General features: G+C 42.6%; 3 protein-coding genes and 1 non-coding gene across 5 annotated transcripts; 1 reads left to right on the top strand and 3 right to left on the bottom strand.

The window, feature by feature from the left end:
* Nucleotides 1–1,072: 1,072 nt before the first annotated feature.
* Nucleotides 1,073–5,761, bottom strand: LOC102710932 (glutathione synthetase, chloroplastic). Its single transcript, XM_006664007.3, has 12 exons — nucleotides 5,606–5,761; nucleotides 4,752–4,921; nucleotides 4,401–4,476; nucleotides 4,195–4,325; nucleotides 3,055–3,177; nucleotides 2,890–2,970; nucleotides 2,713–2,793; nucleotides 2,540–2,609; nucleotides 2,145–2,266; nucleotides 1,845–1,984; nucleotides 1,551–1,743; nucleotides 1,073–1,450 (listed from the first exon to the last, which is right to left on the bottom strand). The coding sequence occupies exons 1-12, from the start codon at nucleotides 5,726–5,728 to the stop codon at nucleotides 1,315–1,317; spliced, it is 1,446 nt and encodes a 481-aa protein (XP_006664070.1). The 5' UTR covers nucleotides 5,729–5,761; the 3' UTR covers nucleotides 1,073–1,314.
* A 2,288-nt stretch (nucleotides 5,762–8,049) lies between these two features.
* LOC102717309 (AP-5 complex subunit mu) lies at nucleotides 8,050–12,773 on the bottom strand. Of its 2 annotated transcripts, none has more exons than XM_006664536.3 (8): nucleotides 12,623–12,773; nucleotides 12,364–12,504; nucleotides 11,763–12,071; nucleotides 11,280–11,563; nucleotides 10,269–11,161; nucleotides 9,927–9,983; nucleotides 9,180–9,227; nucleotides 8,050–8,528 (listed from the first exon to the last, which is right to left on the bottom strand). In XM_006664536.3, the coding sequence occupies exons 1-8, from the start codon at nucleotides 12,691–12,693 to the stop codon at nucleotides 8,454–8,456; spliced, it is 1,878 nt and encodes a 625-aa protein (XP_006664599.1). In that variant the 5' UTR covers nucleotides 12,694–12,773; the 3' UTR covers nucleotides 8,050–8,453. The 2 variants fall into 2 exon arrangements, 1 of the variants encoding a protein (XP_006664599.1); XR_001551664.2 differs by having other exon boundaries at nucleotides 8,482–8,528; nucleotides 9,180–9,431.
* An 82-nt stretch (nucleotides 12,774–12,855) lies between these two features.
* Nucleotides 12,856–12,938, top strand: TRNAL-UAA. Its single transcript has one exon. It is a non-coding gene; the product is annotated as a tRNA-Leu (tRNA).
* Nucleotides 12,939–14,713: 1,775 nt separating this feature from the next.
* Nucleotides 14,714–17,410, bottom strand: LOC121056026. Its single transcript, XM_040529713.1, has one exon. It carries the CDS (start codon nucleotides 17,389–17,391, stop codon nucleotides 14,932–14,934), a length of 2,460 nt encoding a protein of 819 aa, XP_040385647.1. The 5' UTR covers nucleotides 17,392–17,410; the 3' UTR covers nucleotides 14,714–14,931.
* Nucleotides 17,411–19,293: the final 1,883 nt, after the last annotated feature.

The raw sequence follows: 19,293 nt of genomic DNA, 5'->3' as shown, positions 1-19,293 counted from the left end.
CCGAGGTCGCCCCGTCACCGCCTTCGGCGCAACCCACTCGCTCTGTTGCCACCTGACCTTCCTCCGCCGCCGCCCGACCTCGATTCGGCGCCGTCTGGCTTCCCTCCGCCGTCGCGCCGCGACCTCCGCCATCGGAATCGCACTCGGCCGATCTCCGCCGTCGGGACTCGCCCGTCGCCGATCTCTGCCGCCTGGACTCGCCTGACGCCGATCTCCGCCGTCGGGCGCGTGTCATTGGCGCGCCGGTGAAGAGGGAGAGAGCGAAGAGACGTTAGAGAGGGCGCCAAGGAAAGTAATTTTTGTGGGACCCACGTTAAGCAACCATCTCTGTGAGAGGAGTGGCTTTATCCTATGTGGCATATGCTTTTTCTCTAAAACCATTCCGTCAAAGAGCCTGCATAGTGCATGCCCTAACGGGCCTCGTGGCTCTAGATCTGGTTGTGGCTGTGCTGGACACCGATCACTCCTATCGTCAAGGGCGTTAGGATTCATTGCACCGCTGGCCGTTACCGGTCATCGATGTGCCACGCGCCGCTCTCATCGCATGTGTCCATATAGCATCTCCAAAAGGTGTCTAAAATTGATCCATAAACCTGAATTTTGTGAATTATGCTAAAAAATCATATCTCTAATATGTTCCTAAGTCTAATTCCAATATTACGCATCCAAAAACCAACTCTCTTTTATCCTAGATTTAGTGCGTACAAATGTGTTTTCAATACTCTAATATGTTCCTAAGTCTAATTCCAATATTACGCATCCAAAAACCAACTCTCTTGTATCCTAGAAGGATACATTTAGTGTGTACAAATGTGTTTTCAATACACATTATTCGGTTTTGTGCTTCTTTTGGAGGAGGAGAGCGTGATTTTTATGCTCAATATCTTTTTGGATGAACCCAACACATAATTTTAGAGAGTAAAGTATTGGCATTCTCTTGGAGATGCTCTTAGCATATGAAAGTATAGGGTGAAAAACAAACTACGATAAAATAAACCAAAAATTAACTTCAAATTTAAGTTTTAAAATTCAATTTCTTTCTTAGAATAAGCATAAAAGAAAAGATTGGGGCATCAATTAGTGTCCTTACTTTTTCGTTAATTTTAAACTTCACAAATTTATAATGTATAATGCTCACCAATTTTGACCGACCTACTTCAATAATTACCCCCAGGGAAATAATAAGATGGGAAGTAATAATGCTGCTCGTCTTTAAGCATATACACTTGAAACATGATACAATTTGTTGTTGTTTTGGGATATGTTATCCATCAAAAATAAGCGGAGTAATCTGAAAAGATGTTGACCTCATGTCTATATCAACTTGTCAGTTAAGTACAGACTATCCAAAACAGCAAATCCTGCAGCAACACCACCTTCATCTGACGACGAAACTTTTGTCCGCATCAAGTAACCACTCTGTTCATTCATGACCACCTTACCTTTGTTCCTGGAATTACAGGTAGAGCAATGAACTCTTTGTCAGAACAAAAGCATTGATATTACCACAAGTATGTGAGATTGGGCTTCGAAGCATTCATTGATCTTACCGCAAGTAAGCACCATAAATTCCAAGCTCAGATATTGCGAGGGCTTCATGGCAAACGCCACCACGAACCAGATTGGCGAGAGAAGCTTTTGGAAAGATCCTTTGCATCAGTATGTAGGCTGCAAGTGCATCGCCTCCTTCCTTCTGGAGTCTGGCCAAGGTCTCTCTCACATCAAGACCGTATATGTTGTTCCCTGAATATAAATAGACAATTATTGAGAAAAGTAGTGTAGGGTTTTGCTGTTAGGACTTTGGGGTAAGTTCTAATGTTCTAGACTATATTGTAGAAACTAACCTCCGCCTTCACGTTGAGGCTTCAAGACAAACAGCTCAGGTTTTTGGATTGCAGATTTGACAATCTCTTCATCATCCAAGCTCCATAGCCCTGCAAAGCATTTACGGATCTTTGCGATTTCCTCCTTGTTTTCAAGAAATCTATAGAAGAACAGATAATGGTTAGGAAAAAAAACATGATGTCCAAACATCTACATAGCGAAACTAATGGAATTACATTCTTCCTCTAACAAAGAGCTGATGTATCCAAGACAGCAAATTCAAGTGCACTTTATCATTTGGTACTGAAAAATCGAATCACCTTTCAAGAACATTAGGTTTTGCTAGTTCTTGTTGAATCTTCTTGGTCCCCACTAAATGGTATGATATTGAAGGGCACTTTACAGCAGATGATTGTTCCATCAATAGCCTTGCAGTCCATTCCTAGAATAAAAGAAACTTGTCATTGCCATCAAATAACAAAAGCTATTAGTACATGCCCATATAACATGCAAACATTTTGCATTCGGTGTTTGACCCCTTTTACAAAAACAGAAAACAAAATCAACAATAATAAGGGCACATAGAAGCATTTTGACATGTTAACAGTAACATATAGGTCAAAGAAAATCCTTCGTTTTCCACTAACTGGTCTTTATAAGGAGTAGGACCAAATAGTGTATTTTAAAATAAAAAACAATTGCACTATGTACATACTGCTTCTGAAGGATAATCATTTGGTGTATAACCAGCTCTGAAGTACACCACAGAGACTGTCCTGCCATCTCTGTGTTTTTCAAAACAAAACAGCAGATATCAATGAACATTGAACAAACCGCAAGGTTGCAGCTATCCTGCAAGCCGTTTGTTTTACATATTTGAACACACACACGACAAGTGTTCCATCTGGGAGAACGTGGCCTTCAGCCTCCACCTCTGACAAAGTTTTCCTGATAGTCGTTATGCCATGTGTAATGAACTGTTAAGGGAGTAAAAAATTGAATTTGTGTAGTAACCACCACCCCCCCCCCCCCCAAAAAAAAAAACTGCAATTTATAAAAGGATATGATTCCTTCAAATGTTTGGCAAGCCAGTACTGGTCATACATATTTCTTTCTTCAGGCTGAACAATCATCATAACTACAGCACTGAGCAATTTGTGAAAAGATGATGTCAGATAATGTTCAGCGACAACTGTATAATATGCATGATCCAAGTAGAACATGCCAAACCTGTCAACATTAAACTCATCCCATGCCCTGGCCAATGCTTTAGCAAATCGGCAGCTTGCCGCATTTTCAGGAACCTTCTTGGAGTCCAGACAAAATAAGTTTCCATACCGATCAATTAAAGACCTGCATGGCAATTCGTGAAAGCTCAGTTGGTATTCATCGTATGGATGACCCAATAGTAGTTCGGCACAAATGAATTGATAAGGAGAAAATATTCACAGGTAACAAATGAAAGTTATTCCTAGTTATGTAAGATACTAGGAACGCAGGGTCTTCAATTTCTTTCACTGGCATAGAAATTGAAGAACTTCAGTATTTGAAGAAAATTTTGTTTGCCGTTCTTTCCTAAGAAAATTGCATACTAGAGCGGAATGCAGAAGATGCATTATATAGTTATAATGTATGATTTCGTTACTTTAAAAATTTTGAAACTGCACACTAATGTCAGTGATACGGCTGCAATCAGCAGTCAGCTAAGCATTCCAATTGACTAAACCAGGTCATTCATTTTGAATACCGAAGCATAATTAAATATCAGGCTAGCAGAAAAAGGTCTACTGCTCTGCCATGTGAAAATCTACAAATTTAGCAATTCCTAGACATCTGTATTTAAATAGATACTAATCCATTTTTAACAGTGTACAATTTGAAGTTCTTTTAAAACATCATAGAAAACATATTTTTAAACATAGAAACCACGTGTATGACACCTTCCATTTTATCTAAAGGCAGAGTTTCTCATAACATGTACAACACCAGCACATTAAAAAATAGAAGTATAGCCTGGAATTTTGACATTTTGGTCCTTTTGAAAAATTTATTTTACAAATAAACCCCTAAGAAAACTTATTGCACAAATGGACCTTTTTGACCGCGCCAACGTCATTGGCGTCGTCGTTATATAGGACGGCATCCTCCAAGTGATAATGTTGTGTTCATGTGGCAGGAGGACGGCGACAATGTCGTTGGCGCCGTCCTATACAACAACGATGTCAATAACGTTGGCACGGTCAAAAAGGTCTATTTGTATAATAAGTTTTTTCAGGGGTCTATTGTAAAATAAGTTTTTTCAAAATGACCAAAATGTCAAAACTGCAGCTAAATATAGCTCTACAAAAGACATTGATTATTCAACTTTACCTGTGAAGCTCACTTACTAAGGAGCCAAGCCCAGGGAAAGATGCTGAAATAGTGTTGAGCTCTATCTGAAGAAGAGAATCGGTTTCTGAATCAAGCATATAGTCTGATCGATGCAAGCCCAACCGAATATTCTGATATAGCAATCGTTAGCATCAGAGTAGAAGGACAGTGCCAAAAAATAAAGGTAAATAGCTCAGGTTAAGCACCTCTTCCTTATTTATTTCCATCATCTTCCTGTGAATATCTAACAGCCTAGAAGTGAAGTCGTCAACCTGCTTTGTTCTGGAATTACAGTTGATCAAATGTCAATAATAGCGAGTGCAGCGGATCCTTGGAAATTCAGAATTTTTGCATGGGTGGTCAATTTGCACTAACTATGAGACATTCCATTTGAACTTCTCACTAACCTGATTGATCGTGACAAGAACAAGGAGTCTTTACTAGAAGACCTAGTGCTTTAGCAGGAATTGATTAACTAGGGGCTTCATTTACCTTAGTTCAAGTTGAAGCAGACACTGAATGAAAATATGAAGAGACTAGCATGGAAAGAAACTTACTTAGACAAAGAGTCTTGCAAGAAGTCCCCGTCCAAGCTAACACGATCCACAAGCTCATTGAAAATAGGAGCCAACTCGCACGCCTGCCTCCAACAAGAGACTGGAAGATGTGTTGGGAGCAGAGAGAATGGAGCGTGAACCAAACCAACACCTGGGACTGTCCCAGATCGCTGCAAGAGGTCAGTGACAATGTTTGGTCAGGACAAATCCTTTGCAAGCACCTGAGTTAAGTTTATTGCACAAGGTTTACTGGGAAATTTTGCTATATTACTCAACAGCTGATTCTGAAGCAACCGTCCTTTTTCTATCTACTTCTGGCAAAAGACATTAAGAACAAGCAAGCCAGCAGTGTATTAAAAAAATGCACTGCCTAAATATAAACAATGTAACATAAGAACTAAGAAGTCCAGGAAACAAAAGTTGTGGTTTTACTCCACAAACTAGGTGGCATAAACAACTTGGATGACAAAACTATGCAAGTTGCCAGCAGTCCAGCGCGACGTGATCAGGTAATTTCTTCCACATAGGTGAAACCATGAGGTTTTAGTTGAAGCTAACATCTCATTTACATTTCCTCACTGGTCACTCTCTTCTGAAACAAAACTACAGTATACATTTTTTTTCGTTTTGCCCTACATCATCTGTGTCAGGACTCAACAAGTAAGAAATCATAAAACGAAAGTTACTCAGCCAGTCACTCGTAGCTCAATCTGGTTGGTGCGCCTACCGTTAGATGATTTCCAAGAGCAGATTCCAACCTAATACTGCGCTAGGTTAACGTGACCTGTCTACCAGACCCTCGAGGAGATGCTGCGATTTACGACCAAAAGGGGAGAGGGCTCAGTCGAAAGTACCGGGTCGGCGCGGTCGCCGACGACGAGCCCGTGCAGCGCGCACCACGCCGTGGCCTCCCGCACCATCTCCCCCACCGCCTCGGGTCCCGCCGCCGGCGGCATCCCCTCCGCCGCGGCGCTCATCGTGGGAACCGAAGTGCGCGAAGAAATTTCTGCGTCTCCCGAGGGGTTATTTGAAGCTTTTGTAGCTCACAACTTCAGCAAGACCCCCACCACACACACATACACGGATACACCGATACTACACGTCTTTACCTATGTTTTATTTTAGAGACAATGTAAGAAATGTTACGAATAAACGCTTAATTCTAAAAAAATTATCTATAAATACAAGTTCTACGAAATATCATCATCATACAGATTATCTAATAAATAACGACGTGGGATAGACGAGACCCTAGCGACTATAGTATTTCTTAAATAAAATCATTTGTAAGATAACATTTCTTCGACTTAGATATTTATTAATGGTATTTATTAGACTTCAATGTTTGTCAATATTATAACACTATCTTTTCGCTTATGTGTATATTTATGAGCCAAAAGTTAAAATTTAAATTTGGAGCTGCTTTAGAGTTTTTCTTATTGTAGTTTATTTTTCCGTATTTGCTTTTATTTCATTAAAATCACGTATGTAAAATATTTACCCACATATTATTTGTTAATCATTAATAAATAGTTTCGCTTATGCTTCCTAAAAGCAAATTGACAAGGTCTTGTGATTTTTTTTATCATCCTTAAATTTATATGGAAGCTAATAAATTTAAACATATATATAAGATATATTTATTTATTCACGGCAAGTTTAGATAGGACTAAAATATCTTATTATATGAAAAAAATGGAAGTACATTAAAAATGTTTTCAAGCTACCAAACCATTTGTTTTTTAAAACACTTAATACATTTGCAGCAAATTAAATAGTTTTCATATTGATAACAATTGATAATTCACCGTGACTTCAGTGCCATAACCATAATCAACCCATGCTCCATTGACCCGTGATTAATATAGGGCAAATGTCAGTGAAATTTAGTGTCATTTAATCAAAACCAAAATCTTAAGAGTATCAAAATGTAGAAGACATATCTTTGGATTGTTACTATAGCAATTTTCTTTTCTCCCAGGGTCGTAGTTGTGGAGGCTGATGAAATCTTAAGGAAAGATGAGGGGGCTGCGCTAAAAAGTGGAGTGGTCAACTTTGGCCTTTTCTCGGTGTCTCTGCATCTTAGTAGCACCTAAGGTTCTGGGTTCGATTTCTGTTCGAGCGAATTTTTTAGGATTTTCTAACGGCTTTGTGCTTTTAGGGGTAGACGTCGTTCCCGTTCATCAGGCTTCGGAAATGCTCATAGGGATTGGTTCGAGCGAATTTTTTAGGATTTTCTAACGGCTTTATGCTTTTAGGGGTAGACGTCGTTCCTGTTCATCAGACTTCGGAGATGCTCATAGGGATAGGGTTTGCGTGCGTACGTTCTTAGGGAAGAAAGAGAAGAATGTGCGTGCGTTGTACTGCGTACTCTCAAAAAAAATAGCCAATAAACAAATTATTTATTTTTTTAGTATAAATCCATGAAGTGTCCACTTTTATAAAGTGGACGTGCGTTTAAAAGTAAACTGAAATGAATTCGTACCTATTTGGAATTAGTAAAATGGTCCAATTTTGGTAGGAACAAAAAATATCACCCAATTCTAGTTTCGCCACTGAAATCCTAAAAAATACTCCCTCCATTATGTTTGAGTCTTTGACCATTTATCTTATTCAAAGAATTATAAAAATATTATTTATTTTGCTTGTGACTTACTTTACTATAAAAAAAACTTTAAACATGACTTATCATTTTTTATATTTGTATAAAATTTTTAAATAAGACGAATGATCACGTTGAAAGAAAAGGATCAAACATCTTATATTACAAAAAACGGAGGTAGTATGGGTTTTTTTTCGATATTAGCTTCAAAGAGAGAAAAGAAGAACTTTGCCCCTGAATTTCCGTCTTTTTGAAGAAAATGTTGCCCTATGTTGTTCCTGTCGATGTTCCCATTCTGTTCTTTTGGGACCATGAAAAGCTTCTAATCTTATATGTAGGTGAGCCTGTCAATGCAATTCGAATATTCCATCATCTATCTCAATGGCATAATGCATGACATTAGCAAAAGAAGATGTCTCCATTCAATGGACCTGCAGCATGACACTGTGACAGTCATATCATAGTACTGACAAAAACATAAAGGAGGTCTTTGGGAAAAAAGCTAAACGCATATTTACAAACTAAAAATATTTTATAAATAAAAACTTTATAGACATGTTTTTAACTATAAAAGCAAAGGTCAGAAAAATAAACTACGATAAAAAAACGCAAAATTAACTCTAAATTTAAGGTTGAAAAAATTTAAATTTTGATTTATAAGCAGCAAAAAAACGAGAGCAAACGTTTAAACTTCTCTGTCAAACAACCACCTTCTGGGCTCAATCAGCAGTAATCATACAGAGGTATTATGCCAAGTCTAATGTAGAGTACCAAATGGTCTGACTTGTTTCTATCAAAGATGCTGCTTAAGTCCTATGAAATGATAATTTAATTGGACAAATAAGCCTAAGGCCATGGCTTCAAGATTGCACCCAGTCATTAACTCTACGTCTGGGATATCCGTCAGATAAAAGATATCCAGAATTGTTGGGCTCTCTTTCCCTTGAAAAAGAACTCCTGAATATGGATCAAAAACTTCCAGCACAGGTCTGGTGATGTGAAGAGAAATCAAACGGGGGAAAATCATGCTCTAAGGTTCTGTACAGCAAAGAACAGGTACCAAAACATGACTATGTCCGGTGAAGAACATCCATTGACAATCATAGTTCTTTAGGCAAAGCAGCAGAAGGACATTTTCCTAAAGTGTTCCATAATATGTAATCTCCAGATGAAGCCTGTAAAAGAAAATGTCAAGAGTTATCAGTTAATATCAAAGTTCAATACCTTATTACATCTCAAAGTCGGACCTGACAACAGGTTACTATGACATGAAATATAGCACGTTGTGAATATCTGGTTGCATAGACCAAGCTACTTACTTCATTCAGAAGAATCAACTAAGCCACTATCAAGGGGCAAACCCGCAGTAGTAATAGGAGCATAAGCGTCAAATTGCCATTTGGAGAACGAGCAGAGCAAATTCAAGTGTTGTTTGTACCTTTCCTAGCATAATTAATGATTTAATATCCACAGAAGCAAAGGTTTTTCCCCTTGCCATGTAGCTATCAATTGTTCTCAGATCCTTCTTCGAATAAGGATTGAAAAACAATCTTCCCCATAATGTACATGGAAATTTACTTTATAAACAGCTGATTTTGTAAGTAAACTGGGAAACTGTTAACTGCTTCATATGAGATCAAAATGTGCATTGTTTTGCAGGTGGTAATAAAACAGAGTCATTTATTTAACCGTGTGCACTATTGTCCTGCAGGTACTTTTTCTCTATTGCTAACTTCTCAAATATTGTAAAAGCAGCTACCTTATAGTGATGAATATTTAGAAGAACAAAAGTCATATCTAATCTGCTAAAAAGATCAAAGGATCACCTGCACTGAATATTCAACTGGGGCTTTGACAGAAGGATAAATGGTTACCTGCAGAAGGCCGTTAAACTTTAAAGTAGCAAAAAAGAAACGTATTATACATATATGATCATGGTTCATTTATTTGAATTTAAGAAAGAATAGGAGATTTCCCTTTATAAGAACAAACAAGTAGTCTGATGATGCAACACAGACAAAGTGGAGAGGACAATAACTTTACTATTATCAAAAAGGCAGCAGTACCAAATCACCACTCTGTAAAGAACAATTTAAGAATAGAAATCAAGACATCGGATGGAGAAATTTTATAGTAGTCATCTTAAGCATGGAGGTAATGAAACATTAGCATTATTGTTAGCACCATACGTTATGAGTATACCATCAGCCTGCTACGTTTCCTCAAGACCTAAACCCATGGACGCATGGACATATTCTGCCTTTCTATAGCTAAAAATATGGCGATAAAAAAACGAGCAAGCATCACAACATCTCAGTGTGCAGGGACTGAATGCACTCTGTTTAATATTGGCAATTTGGCATGGTAATTTTCCATTTATGTTCACCAGATGAAAATTTAATCGCCAGCAATAATTCTCTCATTATTCAGTCACTCAATTATCAGCATAGTTTGTGAATCAGATTTGTAGATCAACCATTGAATAATAACACATAGATACTCAGTTCATCGATTGGAGGTCAAATAAATCATAAACCATCGTAATTGAACAAGAAAGGTAACGAATAACTTACAGATTTTGGATCGATTGTTAGACCAGACAGTGTGCCCCCAACAATCTTAAAAGAAACCTGCAAAAAATGTGTCATAACCAGTTAAGTGATGACACAATGCTAAACACGAATCAACATCCAGGAGTGTGCTGCGTTAATACTAACAGACTTCACTACAGGATCATATATGAAATATCAAAATAAGTGAAAAAGTTAAGGTGAAAGCAAAATGGCCCTGAGTGATTAAGCATCTCAATAATACATGACCAGAAATGGTCCCTCAATGATCTGATATTTGAAAAAGAAGTACAAGATGGATTATCAAACTGTGCCAGTACAAATCCTGGTTTGCTAGAGACTGACCTTGGCATAATTATAAGCTTGCCAGGACAAGGGCTCTTCCAAGTCAACTGCTTGAAGGTCCTTATTCATTTTTGCCATGAGGTAGTCATCCAAGTTGGCACCATTCTTAGTATTATCCTCACTATCACTATCCTCAACAAATGCAGAGCTTGAAAGTGATCGAAATGATGAGTTTACTCGCTGGGTAGTTATAGGATGAAATCTGACAGTACCAGAGAAGGTAGCCTCAATGCTTCTACCACTGAGGCCCCGGCCACTTGAAACAATTCTCCATTCAATTGAATGTTCTGTCATTGAAACTGTCCCAACTGATGGATTTCCATCGTATGATGCAACTCGTCTTCGAGGAAAAGGCATTGTAACCATGCAAAATTCCATAATAAAGGGAGATTTGTAACCCTCCATCAATCTCAGTTTAAATAAAAAGGCACCTTCATTTTCTGATACCATAGACAATTGGTAGAACCCTTTAACAGGTGGATCCATGTTGCATGAAGCTTGATAGTGCATCAAAACAAAATTTCCTAGTGGTGGTTGAAATATTAGAGTTTGCTTATCATCAGTAGGTTCTGAAGTTTGCACACAGTGATGGAATGATGAAACCTCCACACAGGCAGCTTTTAACCCAGATAATGGCAAAGAAACATCAGGTAAACCTTCTAGCTCAGCCCTACACGTCACTTGTCCTGAAACTGTAAGGAAATCTTGCACATCATCACGGTCATATAGCGCAGCATTTAAAGTCTCCAAGCTTGAGAAGAGAGTCCTTTGCCTCCCCTTGTACAGAAAAGGCTTCCAGGCAGGCTGTTTCTGGTCTGTAGGTAGAGGGTCAGCAGAAAACCCCGTTGTTCTTATCGAAGTAACGTTGGCATAATTAAGATCCTGAGGTGTTCCTGTCAAATTCTATTGTTAGCTAAGTTGGCTAATGCATAAACAGATTCATGAAGTAGCTAGATGAGCATTAAAAAGTTGGCTCCATGAAAGAAGGCTCTGTTAATACTTAATACTAACCAAAAGGCATTGCACCAAGGATGAAGTTCCGCAGTAAATCCTTGTCAAAAGGTCTCACACCACCTTTAAGAGACTCCAGCTGAGGAGCACCAACAGGTGAGGAAACTGATGCTGTTGGGGCTGCAACTGGTGCAGCAATAGGTTTTGGTCGGGATGAAATACCTATACTTCCTGTCAATGAATCTAACAGACCACCAACAGAGGGGCCAGTACTAACGATCACTTCAGTCTCAGCAGTGTCACCGGTAATTATGTCCCCAATAACCTGTGCAACCATTAATGCCCTACCATGGAACATGAGGAGTAAGAGTGTGACATGAACATAAATGAGACATCATCATAAATTAGTTGATGATTATACAAGCATAGCACTGGCAAAAGCATTTCAATGAAATCTTGAAGTGATGATGAGATGCTACAGTGGAAGGTGAAACTGAAACCAAATTAATATGCATTCATGATAGGCAGGTAAACTTACATTACCCTGTTATGCATGGAAGATTGAGCAGAATGGAAGAAAGATTGCCCTTCTCCTTGGCAGAACTCCCACAGTCAGACCTTTTCAAGAGGCTTTCATATGCTTTAAATGATTGCGGATCCACCAGAGGCAGAACAAGGATATAATAGCTTCCACGCTTCTGAAGAACCACAGGCCACAGCATAAACCCCTCTCCTTCCTCTTTATCGATATGAAGCGATATAATATGGCGGGTGATCGGATCATCAACCCACGAATCCGACCCGACAGATGATATGCTTGTACGGATTCCAGAACCGCGGGCGGTGCCTTCCCTGCACAATGCCATATTCAAAGGCTTGTCATGACTGTTTCTAACATGAGTTTATACAGCTATGCCTCTAAATCATCAAAACTCAACAAAATGAACTATATAACACCAGTATAGTTGAAATTTCTAGTTTGTTGCGCTCGATGTATTATTCCGCTGTGAATCATCAGATGGTTTGGTCAGTAAACATTGTTGTATCGAAAAAATCTCTAACTACTAAACCAAATTCAGTAACATCCATGCTAATTCACCAGATCATAATGCAGGAGAGAGGGTGGACAAAATTAGGGCAAAACCTTCTCCGGCGCTCAGCAAAGGCAGCGGCGACCTCGTAGTCAGCCGGCAGCGGCATCTCCGCGCCCGTCACGTCCCCATCCCCGCCGCCGCCCTCCGTCTCCCACGCGGTCCGCCACCGCTTCTCCACCACCGCGAATCTCCTAACAGTAGGAGGGGGAAAAAAAAGGAACGTGAGCTAGCTACTGGGATCAGGAGCGCCAAATCTCGCCGCGACGGAGCTCGAGCGTCCTCTCCTTCAGGGTTTGAAGGGGGGTGTACCTGGAGAAGGCGACGGCGTCGTGCGGCGTGAGGATCCAGATTGCGCGGACGCTGCAGCCGCCGCCGGACATGGCTGGCTCGCCGGAGAGTGGCGACTGCGGCGGCGAAACTGATTTGTGCGTGCGGGGTCCGTGGTGGAGAAGAGACGAGGAGAAAAATACGCCTTCTCACATTAGATTAAGTATGCGTGTAATTAAGTTGATGTAAAGAGGTGGGAAAGAAAAAACTAAATAGCTGGTTTGCCCGAGTGGTTAAGGGGGAAGACTTAAGATCTTCTGCACTGAAGTGCGCGTGGGTTCGAACCCCACAGCCAGCAAATATTTTTTTACTTATTTGAATTCATAAACTTTTTAAACCTTAAATTTGTAGCTTTGGTTTCTCGTGTATTTGTCAAAAAATCTTGAATCTGTTTCTTTTTTTTCCATACTTGTCATGATTTTGTCATAGACACATTTTTTTTCAAAATATTTTTTATTCATAAACTTTTCAAACTTATTTGAAAATTTGATTTATACCTTTGATGTCTCGTATACCTGCTTTTTTTGGGATTTTCACTTTGCTTAAATTTGTAGCTTTGGTTTCTCGTGTACTTGTCAAAAAATTTTGAAATCTTGAATCTGTTTCTTTTTTTTTCCATACTTGTCATGTATTTGTTTAAATTTTTTTTATTTCAGTATACTTGTCAGTTTTGATTCTTTTTTATTACTTGTCACAAAATTTTGATTTTTCGTATACTTGTCAAGGTTGGTCGTTCTTTGTAATTTTGACTTCTCGTGCATTTGTATCTAGATTGATCATTTCTTTGTTTAAATTTTAGAATTTTTATTATTATACATTTGTCACTGGGTTGATCCTCGTTTTGTTTAAAGAGTATATTTAATTTCTGACATCCTTCCCAGCAAAAGGAATATTTTAAATTTGATCTTTTATCATTTTAAAAGATTTTATTTCTAATATATTATATCCATTCCAAGATGTAAGTAATTTCTAATGTTCAAAACGGCATTTATAGCAATTGCTAGTATTACTTATGCCATCGACCATTCTCCGTTCAAATGTATTCCTATCGTACCCTTAACTAATCTCCATGGCACCACTCCAACCATGAGACACCAATGTCTTTTTTTTTAAAAAAAATATCTCTATTAAATAATATATAAATACATATATTTTATAGCGGACGGAGTACTTGCCCCTGGATTGGTTCTCTTTTGTTTCCTCACATACCCACCACTAGGTTGTCTCTCTCTGTTTTTAAAATTGGTACTACCACTCCGGTGTGTAAAAATCAGGCGGAATTCCGTTGACATATCTAAAAATTGGTTTATTGCAAGGGGATACCATTAGCTGTCTGGGCTTGTTGGCTCTGTCACTGACGTTCTCAGCCTCCCAAACCATACAAAGCTTTATGATCGTACATAAATTATATAATTATCAACTTGGCAGTTTAATAAAAATATTTTTAAGGGCTCAATAATTCCAATGAAAAGAAAAAAAACAACTGTGCACTTGCAACATAATTGCATTGCCAGGGCACGTATATACGTGCATACGTGCTCTAAGCTAATTAAGAAAACAAAGAGCTAGTGCTGCAGTGCGTGTGGCACGACACAAAACACACGTAATTTTCTGGCGTTTTTGTAAAGGAAAAGTTGCCAAAAATCGAAGCAAAATCCATCAACTCCAGACGACCAAAATGTCCCTATCCCGAAAATACTTAAAAAGGAACAGGCATGCGTCGTGTGCTTCCCACTCCTCCATGTTCCTTGCACGTCTTGGAACTTAATTCATTAAGCAATAATAAATACTACTCCATCTATCACCGCTATCTTTTTATACTTATAAACTAAAATTTAAATTTTTAATATTAAATTTAAAATTAATTTTAGGGTTTTTCTTATCAAATTTTATTTTACGGTCTTGACTTTTAAATCATTAAGAATACATATATAAAATTTTATTTATAAATTATTTTTTGTTTACAAATATATCGATCACCTCTATATACACTACACATATATACACATATAGAGAAATCTATACATTTTTAAACTATACATTTTCAAACAAAAGAACAGATCATTGGTAATCCGATCATTCATCATTCTCATTGATGTTGAAACCTTCGGTGATTATTACTGCTACAAATCTGAAATCTCCAAAGAATCATTGAAAGAATTAATTTAATTCAATAAACTCGCGTGGTTTTTTCTGTTGTTGTTGTTGTTAAAAAAAAACTAAAAATGGCATGTACACACGACGAATTAAAGGCCGTGACGGCTTGGTGACTTCTCACACGTGGCGGGCTGCTATTGGTCGTCCGTGGCACGCGTGGCCATGAGCTCGAGCGCGGTGTCGACGAGGGCGGAGAGGGAGACGGCGTGGCGGCTCAGCCCGGCGCTGCCGGAGAACACGTGGAAGCACTCCAGCTCCGACGTGGTCTCCGCCACGCGCCGCAGCTCCGGCGCCATCCCGGCCGCCGCCATCATCACCGCCGCCGCCCCGCGCCGCCGCCTCCCTTCCGTCATCATCGCGATGGCCAGCTCCACCGTGAACCGTCGGATCCGTGGCACGCTGATCGAAGGGCTCCTGTACCTCGACAGGACGCTGACCAGCCGGTTGACCAGCTCCTCCTCGCCGCCGGGGACGCCGGCGCCGGCGAGGTGGTGGGAGAGCTCGTGTGGGCCCATGAACCGCGTCATCTGGGCCACCAGCCCGAGGGAGACCTCGAGGAGCCTCGACTTCTTGGTCATCACGTTGCGCAGCGCCGCGGCGGCGCCGGCGGTCACGAGGTGGAGGTCGGAGAACCACTCGCCGCCCGCGTACGCGCAGAGGTTGGTCAGGATCCGGGCGGCGCCGACGCCGGCCGCGTCGTCGGTGAGCGCGTCGACGAGGCGGGCGACGGTGGCGGCGCCGTCTCCGCCGGCGCGGAGTATGCGGTCGCAGTTGCGGCGGCTCTCGAGGGCCAGCATGGCGAGCGCCTCGCCGGCCTCGACGCGCGCGGCGTCGCCCTCGTCGGTGATGCTCGGCTGCAGGAACATGGCGAGGAGGAGGGAGACGACCCCGCCGGTGCCGCCGATCTTCTCGCGCGCGTCCGCGTCCATGGCGAGGCGGGTGAGCACCTCGGCGCCGAGCCGTTGCAGATCGAGGTGGCCGGCGCCGTGCTGGAGCACCGCGCGGATGTTGCTCACCGTGAACACAATCTCGGCGACCTCACGCCGGAGCAGCTTCCCGGTGCTCCCCGTCGTCTCGGCGAGCATCTTGACCACCTGCAGCGACCGCTTCACGGCCTTGGCGCGCGACGGCGTTATCACTGGGCCGGCGCCGGCGGCGCCGATGGCGGAGAAGTCGATGATCTTGTCCAGCAGGCCGCGGGCGTTGCCGATCTTGCTGCAGTTGTCGTGGTCGCGAGCCAGCTTCTTGATGATGAGGAGGCCGAGGAGATTGCACTCTTCGTCGGCGGCGTAGAGCAGCGACGACACCGACTCGATGGCGCCGGGGACGCTGGCGACGCGGAGCGCGTTCCGTTTCTTGCTGGCGAGCTTGGACACGACGAGCGCCGCGGACGCCCGGGCGGCGGCCTCGGCGGGGCCGCTCCAGGTGAGCATCTCCACCAGGCGGTCCACGACGGCGGCCGACGTGCCGACCCGCCGCAGCGCAGCCTCCCCGAGCCGCGGGTTCGCCGCGACGTTGACGAGGATCCCGACGCCGATGCGCTGCTCGTCGTGCGACCCGCCGACGATGAGCTCCTCGGCGAAGGAGACGAGGTCCATCCGGAGGCCGTCGAAGATGCTCCCGTCGACGCAGCGGGAGTAGGCGTCGTAGAAGAAGCGGCGGACGGCGACCAGCCCAGGCTCGCCGGGGAGGTGGTACTCGCCGGCGACGCGCTCGAGGAGGCGGCCGTAGCTCACCTCCCACTCCCACATCGCCTTCTCCATCAAGAACAGCAGCGCCTCGGCGAGCGCGAGGCCGTAGAAGATGTCGAGCGCCGACCGCCGGTTGGTCCGCGCGTCCTCCGCCTCGCCGAAGTCCTGCCTGGCGAGCCGCACCGCCGACAGCGTGACGCACGCCGTCGCCGACGCCAGCTGCAGCCAGTAGAACACCCGCCCGACTTGCCGTGACAGGAAGCTCCAGGTGAACCACCCAGTCCATCTGCTCAGCCGTCGGCTTCGTCTCATCCTAGGCGCGACGGCGGCGGAGGCGGGGACCTTGCCGTCGTCGTCGAGGCCAAAGACGAAGCGGAAGGAGCGGGCGACGAGGCGGAAGCTGGAGCGGCCGGCGGCGGTGAGCGACCACGTGGCCTGGTGCTGCCACTCCAGCTCATGGCTGCGGCTGAATATGCGGGCGCCCTCGATGAGGAGGATGACGGTGACCGACCAGAAATCCACCCTCCCGAGCGTGATGGCGAAGCCGCCGAGGAGCACGACGGTGGCCCAGATGAACCCGAGCGCGCCCAGCCCGCTCGCCGCCTTCTCCAGTATCGCCAGCCGCAGCGCCAGCATCGTCAGCCTCCGCTCCGGCCCCACCGCCGCCACCACCACCGCCTCCTCCTCCCGCCTCCCTCCTCCTCCTCCTCCCGCCGCCTCCACCTCACGCGCTTGGCCATCGCCGTCGTCGTCAACCCCACCGCCACCGCCCAGGCTCTGCATGCTCGACCTCGGCGGCGAGCCGTCCGACAGCTGCGGCTCGAACGGCGTTGCCAACCCCGCCGGATCACTCGCCTGGGCCTCTATATTCACCCGCACCGACCTCTCTCCGCCGCCGTCCATGATCGACCGACCTTCACTTCCCAGCTGTGATCGATCTCTGTATGAGAACACGTACACGTAGCTAGGGCATATATATACCTAACCTACTACGAGCTGGAGAGCTGGATGGATCGCCATAGATAGGGGTGGTTGCGTGCGACGTGAGAGCGCGGGAGACGCATGCAGTTGTCCGGAAGGCAAGGGAGGGAGAAGGCGCGTGGGCGTGGCGGGAAGATGGGCGGATGGGATTTTCGCGTGGGGGTGGATCGGACGGTGGAGAGTCACTGGGGGTGGTGTGTAAGCAAGGAGAAGCGAGTGGACGGGATGCTGCTAGCTGTGGGCTGTGGCACGGCTGATTGCTTGGAGTGACGCCCAGCTTGATTGCTGTGTTCATCCTGTGTGTGGATGGATATTAACCACTTATCACTGGGGGTTGCTTCAATTAGCAAGCCAAAATAGTGGTATCTTAAGCCCTATTTGGTTTAGGTGACTGATTCATTAGTCCCTCCATTTTAGTCTCCTTTAGTTCTTAAAAATCCAAACAGGAGGGATTAAAAGAGAGAAGATTGTATTAGTCCGTTAGTCCCTTCCATAGGTATTTATTGGGACTAAAACTTTCTTTCACACCTATCCCTTAACCAAAATTTCTATATATGATGTATTTTTAGTCTCTTTTAATCTCTCTAACCAAACAGTAGAGACTAATGATTTTAGTCCAGTGACTAATTTTTAGTCATAGGACTAAAGAACCAAACACCACTTTAAGAACTTTTTTTTTCTTTCCAAGAACTCGTCGTCTGTTCTTTTGCTTTGCAAAACATAGCATAAACGCAGTCATAAACGATTATAATATAGGCACATTCGTCTCTACGAATGCACATCATATGTTTACAGGCAACTCATCGGAGTGAGCCAACATATGTTGAGATTGACAAAATCACCATAAACATGTCGATGTTGATCGCCAAGTACAATAGCTATTACTAAACACAATTAGTGGTAAATGCATGCATCAGTATGAAGTCGAATTTGAACCTGGATAGATAGATTCCACCAAAAGAATCCTAACTATGAATTTTTCGTAATTATCATGACAGGTGGTGTTGTAATTAATTTATTGATGAATTATGGAACTACATTTGAACTGAGAATTAGAAACCATAGATAAGGATAATAAACTTGTGTCGTCGATCAAACGCTAGTGGATAAAGGCTAATGTTTATGAGTTGTAACTATCCGAAGTTCTTGATTCGAGGAGTCTGAACTTTTTTAACGTGTACTAAGTGATATTAGAAGCTGGACCATCGATCATTTACATTTTAGAGGATAAAGATCTTTCCTGAAGCAACTGACATCACATCCTCATCTTTTGGCTTTTGCCAATAGCCAAAATTTGAATTTTTAATCTTAAATTCATAGTTGATTTTGAGGTTTTCGTTGCAATTTATTATCAAGCTTTGACATTTAGATCGTTATAAACATGTATATACAAATTTTATTCATAAATTATTTTATATTTATAAATATGTTATTTAACCTTTTCTTTTTAAAACCCAAAAGATGACCACATGCATGCTGATTCAAAACATTAATGTATTGTGCTTTAATTAATATTTCATACGTACAGTATTTTCCTAAATAATAAATCAACCTATAATATATATATTTCAATTTCTCTTCTCACATATATCTTGACCCATCGTACACATCATCATGTGTACATATCCACCTGTTGCTGGCCGTAAAATTAACTATGAAAAATACATAAATTATACCAGTGGACTTGGAAGCTAAGCTGTTGCTTGCACGCCTAATCAGTGTACGAAATTAGTACGGTCGAGCTAACTAATTAACGACATGAAACTTATTTTTTCTTCAGAAGACAAACTAGATAGGAACCAATCCAGTCAGAGCCAACACCCC

This window comes from Oryza brachyantha, chromosome 12 (assembly GCF_000231095.2).
Source record: "Oryza brachyantha chromosome 12, ObraRS2, whole genome shotgun sequence".
In the NCBI taxonomy this organism is placed as follows: domain Eukaryota; kingdom Viridiplantae; phylum Streptophyta; class Magnoliopsida; order Poales; family Poaceae; genus Oryza; species Oryza brachyantha.
This window is presented reverse-complemented; position numbering and strand designations above follow the sequence as displayed.

Excerpts from the sequence above, each read along its gene's own strand:
- LOC121056026 (XM_040529713.1), bottom strand. The coding sequence starts at position 17,391 with ATGGACGGCGGCGGAGAGAGGTCGGTGCGGGTGAATATAGAGGCCCAG.
- LOC102710932 (XM_006664007.3), bottom strand. The coding sequence starts at position 5,728 with ATGAGCGCCGCGGCGGAGGGGATGCCGCCGGCGGCGGGACCCGAGGCG. Across the intron at positions 2,794-2,889 it reads GCCAAACATTTGAAGGAATC|ACATGGCATAACGACTATCA; the intron begins ATATCCTTTTAT and ends ACAGTTCATTAC. Across the intron at positions 1,451-1,550 it reads ATTTATGGTGCTTACTTGCG|GAACAAAGGTAAGGTGGTCA; the intron begins GTAAGATCAATG and ends CTGTAATTCCAG.
- LOC102717309 (XM_006664536.3), bottom strand. The coding sequence starts at position 12,693 with ATGTCCGGCGGCGGCTGCAGCGTCCGCGCAATCTGGATCCTCACGCCG. Across the intron at positions 11,564-11,762 it reads AATCTTCCATGCATAACAGG|GGCATTAATGGTTGCACAGG; the intron begins GTAATGTAAGTT and ends GTTCCATGGTAG. Across the intron at positions 11,162-11,279 it reads CCTTGGTGCAATGCCTTTTG|GAACACCTCAGGATCTTAAT; the intron begins GTTAGTATTAAG and ends AGAATTTGACAG.